Here is a 12,279-nt window from a genome sequence, read left to right on the forward strand (position 1 = left end):
TGCCCCCTCCCCCCTTAGAAATTTACAATCAGTCCATGGCTATTTGGCCAGAATTCCAAAAACCCTTCAGGCCAGGACTGGAGGCAGATTCTTTTCTTTTCTTGGGCTGGTGGCCTGGAATAAGCTCACCCTGGAACTTCGGGCCACATCAGAGATGGCCATCTTTAGGACGAAATTAAAGACATGGCTTTTCCAACAAGAATGATTTTGACACTCAGCAGCAGTACATTGTGCGCCAGGACAGACCTTGGAGTATGCCTGCGCTTTATTAATCTCATTCACCATCATCATAGAGGATTCCTGCTTCCCGAGTAACCATGAATGGTAATGGTATTGGCATTACTAAAAGAGACACCGGCTTCTTTGTCTGGTGATGGGGCGCTCTTGTCCAGGCAGCTCTCAGGTCTCGCGCCCATGTGCTTGTTTCGTGATCTTTCTGCGTCTCCCGTTGCCCGGTGTGACCCAGTAGCACTCTACATTTAACCTCTTACATGAAAACGCCAGTGGAGGTGTGTAATGCATACCCCGCTCCTGGCCGTCGCTCTGTCTTCAAGTAACGCGAGCTCGCCGGTGCTTACGCCATCACGCTATGGAGGAAACTCAAGCCCAGCTCTAGGTTGAAAGCGGAGAAGGCGAGGGCCGCCTTAGAGAGGGGGACCCATGTCAACGGTTGGGTGGGGTGTCTGGTGTATAAAGAGCCAAAGGGGGGCAGGGAGGCTGGCAGTGTCACCGCTCGTACCGCAGGTTCGCAACAGACGGTCTAGAACATTCTACAGAGGCCCCGCTCCCGCTGCAGAGGAAGGAATGGTGACCTTTGTTCCGGTGAGTGGTCCTGTTGAATGACCTGCTGCTACGGCGCCTGTTGATGTGCGAACTAGACTGATCCAGTGATTTAGTTGAAATGTTCAAGTTGGGGTGCGAGCTAGCATTTCAATTACAGGTGTTTAGCTGTCGAGATGATAGGTGAGCTACTTTTGAAACAGAGATATGCTTTAGGGGGTAAGATGCCGTCTAGTCTTTGAGATGCAGCACAGTGGTTGAACTGAGAGCTTGTTCAGTGGCTAAGGTGAGGTCTGCCCAGTGGGCTGGTTGAGACGTAATCATGTGGCGTTTGGCTGGCAGCCTGCCATTTGTCAGGGTGGTACAGGTCATTACCTCCATCACCTGGCAGACTTTTGCCTTTGGCTTTAAAGATCTCTGCCAGCCTTGCAGAAATCTTTGGGGCATATTTACAAGCCCCTATTACCACAGGAACATCACTTTTAGTGAAGGAACGTTCCTGTAGCGATATGGGCTTCGTCTTATTTACAAAGCAGTGTTAAGCACTTAACGTGGCTTAACTCTGCCTTGTAAATAAGGCACCCTTTCATGCTATACTTAGCGTGAAAGGGGTGGGCAATGGGTGTTGAGGTGGGCGTTCCGCCGCAACAACCATTGATTTTGATGCTGCCCCATATTTATAAATTTGGTGTTAATATGGGGCAGCGCCAAAATTAAGACCAAAAACTTGTGCAGATCACCATTTAAGATTGTTTATGTGTAGGAAAGGACACCTTCTTGCACATAAATAATCATTCCCACAATGCAGGCCCCCTTGCACTACGGTGCAACGGGGCCTGCGTTGGCGCTAAGCAGCTATAATTAGCGCAAATGCAGGGGGAAACGCAGGGATGCACTGTGTTATTATAAATACAGTGCAGCCCTGCGTTTCAAAAAAGGCGGAGCACGGCGTTAAGCCAAGAAGGCTAACGCTGCGCTCCATCACTTTTCTTGTAAATATGCCCCTTTGTACCTTCAAAGGAGCCGCTACCACGGCAGCTCCTCTGACGGCCCTGAGAGTTTGCGGAGTGGCTGCAAGCTCCATGTAAACTCAGCAAATGCATGTGTTTGACAAACACAAACACCAATAGCAGACGTTTATGTTTGTAAAACAAAATGCTAATAACATACACACCCTGGGAGTTTTCTCCCAGACTTTAAGTTCCTGTTTCTTTTTTTTCCTTTTTGCAACAGAATAAAAAACTTCATCAGACTGTCTAAGCTAAATAAAGTGATGGCCCGTTGTACTTCAATTGATGGCCCGTGGCCCCGGGCCGTCTGTGTAAGGTTTCAGCCAGCAGGGGCACTGCTAGCGAAAACATGACAATCCACCTGACTCTAAATAAAGTGGACAAACAGGGGACTCCACCATGTTTCTGGCAGAGTATCCTGTCCGCCAAGCTCTGAACGAGGTCCTAGGTTGAGGTACGATCTGGTGGCTAAATGAAGGTGTGGTGCTGCTTGTTTGTGAAGTGCTATAGCAGAGGTTCTTAGCCTGTGGTCCAGGGACCCATGGGTTTCCACGAAGCCTACTAAGGGAGTCCTCGACAGCTGAGAAACTTAAATTATGTTAACAGATTAATAAAGTGTATATAAATGAACAAACAAAATGTAAAATAGAAACCTTTTAAATATTCTGTAGATGTGAAGAATTGGAGACTAAAAATTAAGTTAGTAACCTCATATAGATTTATGGGAACAATTAATGTACATAAAACAGAATATAGTATGGATGATGAGTGGCTTCAATAGATTTTTTTTTAAAACTCCAATCTCTCCATTAGATGGAAAAAAAGTTTTTTTAAATGTGCTTGTGAATAAAATAAGATACTTCATCAGTTCTGTATTTGTTTGATGAATGCTTGTTTCTGTATTTCTAGTGTATTAGTTTGCAGTTTAAATCATTGATAATGCTTAGACTGAGGATTCTGCCTTTCAGTAATGACTCCTTGGGGGGTCTTCTGATTCCAGTAATGATTTAGTGGGTTACCCAGGTTCCCGTAAGGATTAAATAGGGGTCCAGCGAAGACAAAAGGTTAAGAAGCACTGTGTTCTCGGATTAGGTTGAGATCTGACTAGTGATTGAGCTGATGCATGATCTGGTGGCAAGTTTAGTGATGCACTATTTTTTTCCAGTATACACTGAATGAGAAGCACACTCTTTTTCTGAAAACACCCAACGCAATCTATTCTGCCTCTCAACTCCCATGCATTTGGAGGTTGTCAGCCATCTTGGAATCATTTTCACTCTCTCATCATACCTTATGCCTCACATAGACGTCAATGAACTCACTCACCACAAAACCCTGATTCCCCACACTTTGGAATCTCAATAAGTTCAGAGACACAGTCATATACATTCAAATTAATAATTTCTCTAGAAGGTGCATATCCCATGTGCTAGCCAGAGTCTACTTTTACACCCCACTGGGTACACTTTTCTTTACTGCATACATTGCCTAACAATGCTACACAGGGCACATTCTAGGAGGTCTGCTGCACTCAACCATTGGTGTCCTAAAGTATCCGTACCAAACACATGGGGTTCTATGTACTTTACTCATAAGCTCCGGTGTCCTCAGCTGTGCACAGTCCATTGTTATCAGCTGTCTCCTGCTATATCTGTCCCATGTGGACAACCGTGCTTTTTTTAGCAAATCTGACGGGGGTCTGCTTTGCTCTATCACGCATGGACCAAGGAGTCCACTGGATTCAACTGTAGGAAGTGATTTTTTTTCCCTGGATTTTTTTGACCATGCCATCCTGGGTCCCCTCAACTCTACCACTCTACCACACGCATCCCAAGGGGTCAGCCATGCTTTTCTGACTGCCTCACTTTGGGTCATACTCTCCTGTCTAGTGTAGGGTACATTCCTCTCTTCGTCCTCATTATGCAAGCACCATGCAGTCAAGGGCACTTTGCTCTATGCATCCAGTGTAGTCGGCTAATCTCTATTGTGCATATTCCACAAGATATCTTTGCTCCAAAGTATGAATCCCATGGGGGTTAGCAAATGTGCAATGCAGGTATCCAGTGGAGTGAACTGCTTTCCAGTGTGTATTTAGCACAGTACTCTATACTGTAGGAATGCTTTGACATTATCTGCACTTCACAGCTCACTGATGTGACTACCTGCTCCCCAATGTATGAATCGATGAGGTCCGCTGCACGGTAAACAACGTTTACCACAAAACTTTTTCCCCACAGGGAATTACACAACGCGGTCATTACAACGACCGCGTTTTAATTCCGCATACCATTACTCCGCAAGTCGAAACAACGACTTGCGGAGGGGGGAGAAGGTGTTGGATTTTAAATCCAACACCTTCCCTAATGTCCGCGCAGACTGGAGATGGAATAGTAAATTAGACTATTCCAACATCCAGCGCCCCCCTCCCTGCAAGTCGTTGTTACGACTTGCGGGGTAATGGTATGCGGAATTACAACGCGGTCGTTGTAACGACTGCATTGTAATTCCCTGCGGGGAAAAAGACTGCGGGATAACGAGGCATATTCCCGCTGCACGCAACTATGCATATCTGATATGGATGCTTTCTCTCCAATGTACAAATCCTATGAAATACGCTGTACTCCACCGTGTCCATCTCATGTGGTCATCTGCTCTCCAATGTATGAGTCCCATGAGATCTGCTGCACTCCAATGTGCGTATTTTATGTGGTTGGTGCTCTCCAAGGTACGAATCACAAGAGGGCATCTGCAGTCCACAGTGCATATCTGATGTGGTTGCTTGCTCTCCGATGTGCGAATCCTGTGAGAACAGCTGAAATCGACCATGCATTTCTGAGGTGGTCTCCTGCTCTCCAGTGTATGAATCCCATGCGGTCCACTGCACAGCATCGTGCGTATCTGGTGTGGTCTCCTGCTCTTCAACATATGAAACTCATGAGGTCAGCTGAGCTCAACTGTGCGAATCTTATGCAGTTTGGTTCGCCCTGATTTCCATGAACCATGGAGTCAATTTTTCTAGACATATTTCACGATTCGCTGAGGATTTCCATCTCTGTTTGAAGCAAAATTGAGACAATGATCCGCATTTAGGTAAAAAAAAACAACATGATCATACACAGCGCATACACATGTCCGTTTATATACACTTATTCCCTTGTGTTTTTGAAGATGGTATTTATTACCATGGTCTTAAAGTCTTATAGCACGGAAAGTAATATTTGTTGTTATTAACCAGCACGGTGGAACATCTCACTGTATTGACCAAAGAGACACGTTGGCCATGAAGCTATCTTGGCTTGTGGCCTGCAGGCTGACACATATAGCTACGACAGCTTACCAATGATACATTTCCTGATTACCCCTCATTCTGACTGGGGTGTAATAATAGGTGGTAACTGCACTCTTGTTAAAGAGTGATACAACCGGGTGCGCTATCTAGCAGGCGTGAAGCTACTGCACTGTTCTGTATTTCAGACCTAGCACTGGGGAGAACCTGCTAACTAGGCACGTTTTCCTCCATTCGTAGGTGTGCAGACTTTGAGTATGTGTTTTTGCCTACATCTTTTGTATCAGGATTTACCTTGCACAAATCTTGCAGGCAGGCATCCGCAGAGTGCGCTGTTTACACCGGCCCTGGAATCCTGATTCATAAGCAAGCAGAAGTTTGGACACCTATAGATTGCTCAAGTGCTAAGGCTCTCCCGCAAAGTTCTGACTGTATTGATCAGTCTTACTTTTAGCTGTAGCAAGGTTGTTCAATTGGTTAACTTACTTGCTGCTGACAACAACTTTGAACCCAGAGTTATAGGGTTTGTAATCTAAGGCAAACTATTTAAATCCCTGCACGCCGAAGTCAAACTTTTATTCTTCTGTGGTTGTGAAATTAGTACATTTCAACTAAGTAATAAATAAAACCGGTAATGAAGTGGGAAGAAACAACTCAGTGTTTGTGGGGGCCCGAGTTATAGTTAGCTCAATTAACTATAACGGCTGAATTTCTCTGGTTTTGAACGAGTAAAATGTCCAACTAACTATAACGTCCCTGAAACCTATGGTTTTTTCAGTGAATTTCAAAGGTTTTTTAAATGCTAATTTCTAACTATAACAAACCTGAAACATATGTTTTTTTCAGTGAATTTCGAAGGTTTTTAAAAGCTGATTTCTAACCATAACAACCCTGAAACCTATAGTTTTGTCAGTGAATTTCAAAGGTTTTTGAAATGCTAAGTTCAAACTGTGCCTACATAGGTAGGTCATATGGAGAAAGAGGAAGAAAGGAGCATAAAGAAGCAAGAGAAATGCAGAACGAGGCAACAGAAGTCCAGAAAGACAAAGAAAGGTGCAGAAAGAAGCAAGAGATATGCAGAAAGAACCAACAGAGGGGCAGAAAAAGGTCTTGTTGCAAAGTCATCCTGTGCCCTAAACGTTTTGCGGATGGGTACTGGTGGTAACTGAGTCAGACTAACCAGGTCTAGAGTCAGTGCTATGCTAAAAGACACTTAGAATACAGTGAAAACACCTTCATACACTAGGGTATACTATGGGTTGGGGTACCCCTGTGATTGGCATGACCTCCCCTGTAAGGCCCTAGTACATAATAGGGCAGGGGGATTAATACTACCTCGAAGTCAGAGGTGCAGAAAGATGCTTCTTTAACTAGTAGTCGCATTTGCAGAGTGGTAGAGAAAGGGTGCTGGGCCTCCAACCAGCTCACAGGAATTCTGCTGCATAGGACTTACAGGAGGTACCAGGAGGGCTTCTTGGCCCCCAAAGTCCCTTAGGAGTAAAGTGGACTTTATCCCCCACCCCGTAGTCTGCCAGGAGGCACGTTTGCAGAGTGGTGGAGAAAGGGGGCGTGGCCTCCGAAGACGTCTTAGCAATCCTACTGTGTGGGACTTACTGGAGGTAACAAGAGGGGTACATGGCACCCAAGGACATCCTTGGGGGGTAAATACCCCTCTTATTACCTCCAGTAAGTACCACACAGCAGGATTGCTAAGTTCTCATACCAGGTCACGCCCCCTTTGCCCACCACTCTTCAAATGTGCTCCCTGGCGCACTCTTGGATGGGGATTGAAGTCCCCTTCACTGCTGGGGGTCCTAAGGGGCCAACTAGCCTACCTCTTACCTCTAGTAAGCCCCAAACAGTGTGATTGTTGGATACAGCCCATGGCCCCTTTCTCCACCACTCTGCAAATACGCCTCCTGGCGCGCTCTTGATTGGGGGATAACTTCAGCTCTGTTTGCTTCCCCGCCAACACCCAGTTCTCCCAACTTTCCACGACCCAGCAATCCAGTCTCTCACCTGTCCTAACCCCATTTTCCCTTCCTCGTTCAGCACCCAGCAATACAAAATCATGTGCATTCCAATCCACATCTCGATCAGAGGTTTCGGCACCCATCCCTTCCAACACCAGCTTTCTCCTACCCAGCTCTCCCTGCCCACATCTTTTCCATCATTCGACACCTCTTCCTGCATCCATCCCTTCCAGACCCATGTTCTGTAATCCCTTCAATAACCCAGCTTTCATCACACCGAGCTCTCCCCAATCCCATATCTCCCTGTGTTTAGCTCTTCAGGAACTCAGTTTTCCCAGCAGCTACTCTTCCAGTAACCTTGGGTTAACATCGGTATTTACTAACTTAACTGTATGTGAGTGAATGTCACGGAGAGGATGTGTGCTCCAGTCACCATGGGTCCGGATTCTGCTGGCCGGCCCCTTTGTGCGTGCGTGGCCTGGTCCCTGTGTCTGGCGGAGGGAAGGAAGCATGGTAGCCCAGGAGAGCAGCTACAACTTCTTTGTACCGAGCTGGTTTCATCGAGCCACGAAATGCCTCGGGCGCACTCCGTACTGAAACCAGAAGGAGCGCCTAGCAACGGCAGGCGGCCCAGTCTGTACAGCAGTGTGTAGCACGAGCTCTGCAAGTGGAGCAGGTGGTATCCCTCCAATGAGGTGCACTCAGGAAGGAGTGCGTACCGAGGCACTAATTCATGCTGTGGAGCAGACAGGGTATGCCGAGGCCCCCATAGAGCCAAGCCCAACTCACCGGTTTCACAAAAGAATGCTCACCCGAGTGATAACACCATTTACAGAAATAGACCGACCCCGTCCACAGCTGCGCAATGTCTGCCTGCAAAGCACAGAAACACAGACAGGTGTAGAAATCCCACGGTGAACCTAAGAAAAGAGCAATGTGGGATATTACACAATGTAAAGTATCTTGCTTTTGATGCCTGCGAGCTATAGGCCCTCCCTTGAGTGATATTTGGATTGCGTTGATTTGTTCCCACTCTTTTCTCTTTAAAGTAATTTAACATTGAGAGTGCCCGCTTCCGCGAGGGACGGCCGCTGTGCGCTGTGTGCACGTGTTAAGGCGGCCTTGCTGACATTTCACAGACACGTGCAAGTGGCGAAGGATCATCTATTTCACGTTACAAACAGGAGTTAGGAACACAACGTCTGCTACTGGACATTTGTCGGCATGAGGAGAAATGGGGGACAGGTCCCTTCTCTGTGATAACAGCATATACCACCCAGCGCATACTTACAGCCCTCTGCTGTCACCTGTGACATGCAAATTAAGCGTCCTGCAGAGGTGCGAGGGCACAGTGGATACATCTTGGGCCCCCCAGAGCTTGGCCTGTCCCCTGCAGAGCGTCACCTCTGCCCTGCAGCCCACACACTCAACACCATGGACAGCGAACCCAGCGCAACTTCTTTCCAACACGTGGCTTTCCTTACTAACAATGTGCACACTTTGAGAGCAAATTATACATTAACCTATGTGGTTCGACATTAAGGTTATGTGTAGCGAGATGGACCTCTGCAGTGGTATATGGTTTGCCAGCCATCGGAACACGCCACCCTCATAATAAGCACAAACACTCTGCTCCATAATTGAAATAACAGTCGCACTGTCACCAGCCACAGGCTTCCCACAAACACACCGCCCGCACAAGCACAACATAAGCAGGCAGTGCGGCCTTACTTGCCCACCTCTCCCTCTAGACCCTCTCTCTTACAACACACAAACGAACAAGGACACAGACGGACTCCTGCTGAAAGCCACGAGTCACCTGCCACCCGGACATGAACTATGTAACAACAGGCACGTGGGTCTCATATGTACTCCTCGACCAGCGAGGTCGGATCCCACACGCCCTCCTCTACCTTGGCGGCCCGGTTTCAGCATCCCGCCCCCATTCCTGTATTTGTACCGTACTATGTCAGCAATCCACACTCACTACTGTATCAGTGCGGCACAGATTAGCATCCGACGGGCCCTCCTGTATCATCCGCTGGCCGGTTTCTGCAGCCTGCGCATCCTCTTGTTACAGTGCGGTCCGGCCCCAGCATCACTCACACCTTCCTACATCAGTGCGGTCCGGTCTCAGCATCACACACACATTCCTACATCAGTACGGTCTGGTCTCAGCATCACACATGCCTTCCTATATCAGTACCGTCTGGTCCCAGCATCACACACACCTTCCCACATCAGTACGGTCTGGTCTCAGTATCTCACAGGACTTCCTGTACTACTGTCCACATGTAACAGTGCGGACCGATCCCAGCATTCCTCACGCACTCCTGCAGCAGTACGGTCGCGTTTCTGCATCCCGCGCGCCCTCTTTCTGGTGTCCTTATTCGACGACCCCTTCATTATGTATCAGTCAGTCCAGTTTTAGCATCCACACATACCCTTCTTTCAGGACCATATGCATCTCTAAAGTTTACTGGTATGTAAGGTTTAGGCATATTTAGATGTGATCTTTTCAAATGTTCCTACATCCTGCAAATCTGAAATGACTGTGTTCCTCTCCGTATATTCTACAGTGCAACATTGGATACTCTTTTTCATTGTGTAGATACTCAAGAAAGCTCACTGGCTGTCTACACATGCACCCGTTGTTTAGCCGTGTTAGGCCTCTGTTCGTGATTTCAGGGCTCCAGGGTGTGAAATAGAGTAAAATGAAATGTGTCAAAATGTGCTGCACTTTGCAGCAGCCGGTCACAAGGTCGAAACCGCGCAGCAAGAGTGAATTCCCGCCCAGATATCCCGCACTGCCCCAGATGAGATGCGATCCCAGGTTTTCCTTCTGCTCGTCCGCTCTGTGCGCGGTGACGTGTGGCGAAAGGCCGCAGTTGTCTACTACTGTGCCGAATTCTGTTTTCAGAAACTTGAAGGTGATGACATTCTGTGGTAGAGTTTTTGGATTTGGAGAAGGCTTTCATATCTTTCAGAGTGCTGCCTTTCAACACTCCAAACCAGAATGTGTTGGCAGCCATCTTGTGACTCGGTAACCAAATCACAAGAAAACAGTGGGGAAAAAAAGATGAAAAACAAGAAAAGGGGGCAGGGTAGAAACACCCTGACCACCTAAGCCTGCTCAGGGGATCCAACAAGGACCCCCAGGGCCAAAAAAAGCAATCAGAAGTCAGCTCGTGCTCGGGAGGGTTCGTGAATCCTCCTCGGTGCTCAGATATCACATTTTTTATTTCTTGAATTTCTCAGGAACTACAGAACGGATTTCCACCATTTAAAAAAGGGGCGCTTTCTGAACCAAGAGCTACCTTTTTGCCAGGTTTGGTGTAATTCCGTCCAGCTGTTCGGGCTGTAGCCGTATCTAAAGTTCCTATGGAAATTAACATTATGAAAACGCGTTTTGGGACCCCCCTTTTATCTCGGCCCCCGCTTGATGTATCACGCTGAAACTTTCAAGACAGGAGCTGACCTGAGTGAACCTTTGTTTTGGAAAATTTTGCAAAGATTCGTCAAACGGTACTAAAGATATTGTCAAAAGAAAAAACACTTTTCCTGTGGAAACTAGGTCCTAACTATAACTACCTACTGGCGACTACCAGTAGGATGTATATATATATATATATATATATAGCAGAGGGGTTCGTACAGGCATTGAATGTCAACTCGCTTAATTTACATTTCACTGCCTCCATCAGTACCAATAGTGTCAATTTCCTTGATGGACAGGTCTGTATTTGGTATTAATAAAACAGAAGTGTTAGATGCTTTCTCCACAAGTCCATGTAAAATCAAAGGTGCGGTCACATGCAAACTGACTATGCAGTCTATGTTTTAGAATGTACTTGTCAGTTAAAATATATTGGCAGTACAAAACTTCAAGTATTCAATCGCATTCTCCAACATTTACGTGCGATTGTTAATTCTGATTCCAGTTAGCCTGTGGCACGGCATTTCAAATTAGTACCTCCAAATAATTGAAATGATCTTAAATATTTTGTAATTGATGCCGTACCAAAGTCCATTACAGGCGGCAACAGGGAAAAGAAATTACGACAGATGGAAAGCCAATATATTGTACAACTCGATACAAAAATGCCGAACGGCTTAAACACAGGGGAAGAGCTACACAACTTTTTATAAACATTGTACCTCTAAAATGCTGCTATACTCTTGATTGATCAATTGAAAATTATTAATTATTTATGATAATGATTTTGGAACTGGTGTTTTGGTTATGTGTAGATGGTTTTTATGTGGGTTTTAGCTTCATTTTTGTTGGATTTTAACTAGTTTTACTGGCTAGCTAGTTTTACTGGTTTTTATCTGATGTTTGTGGGGTGGGAAGCTTCATTGATTGCTATTTGCACATGATCTTTGCCTGTGTCTATGAATTATTATCATGCACTTCATTGATATCAAATACCTTTGATGAACTGAATAACATAAAATTCGCGAAACAAAACATCTTGTTATGTACTTAAATGAATTAGATGAGTTGTGTTCATATATCACTATGAAATGTAAGTTTAAATACTCTCTGTTTTTGCACTATTTGGCACTTAGCACTTTATAGCAACAAAAATTGAAATATTGATTAGTTGCGGACCCATGCAATTTGCCTCTTAATTTTAACATGTTTCAAAAAATGGCAATCCTATCATGGAATTAATGATAGAATTGCTTTTCTGGTTTAAATATTGCACCATATATATATATATTTTTGAACATTATCAATAGAAATACTGTCATGAATTTTTAGCACTTGGGAGTGAGCGGACCGCCGGCTTGCCTACTGAGGGCGCTTGGGCGCGGCCCCTCTCGGTGAATGCCCCTAGCATCACTACAAATCGGAAGAGGAGGGGGACCTGCCTCTGTGGGGACACAGTATGGGGAAGCCAATAGGCAAGAAAGAGGGGTCTCAGCAACAGTCGGACACTGACCTCTCGGGTCACGGCGAACAGGAGGAACAGGACCAACTTCGCGACCCACAACTCCAACAGCAGCTAGTCAAAATCCTGGCGGCGATTGTAGACACCAAAAACACGCTGCAGCAGGATATAGCGCAAGTGGCGATGGGCCTCGGGCTCCTGCGGGCGGACCATGGCAAGCTTGTGGACAGAGTTACAGAGGTGGAGGGTACGCTTCAGACCATGGCCCCACTGCACACTGCCCTCAAGGCTACTATGTCTGATGTCCTAGATCACGTAGGGGCTCTGGAGAA

The 12,279-nt window shown here is 46.2% G+C and overlaps 1 protein-coding gene across 2 annotated transcripts in view; it reads left to right on the forward strand.

Annotated features, from left to right (window-relative positions):
• Nucleotides 1–689: 689 nt before the first annotated feature.
• Nucleotides 690–12,279, forward strand: part of LOC146775753 (uncharacterized) — a 188,433-nt gene continuing 176,843 nt past the window's right edge. For both annotated transcript variants that reach the window (XR_014972173.1, XM_085638334.1), the window contains exon 1: nucleotides 690–822. Coding sequence is in view for 1 of the 2 variants with exons in the window: in XM_085638334.1 (XP_085494460.1) it covers nucleotides 805–822 (18 nt within the window). In the remaining variant the exon portion in view is untranslated. The remainder of the gene's footprint in view (nucleotides 823–12,279) is intronic.

The sequence above is a fragment of the Triturus cristatus genome, chromosome 12 (assembly GCF_964204655.1).
Source record: "Triturus cristatus chromosome 12, aTriCri1.1, whole genome shotgun sequence".
NCBI lineage: Eukaryota > Metazoa > Chordata > Amphibia > Caudata > Salamandridae > Triturus > Triturus cristatus.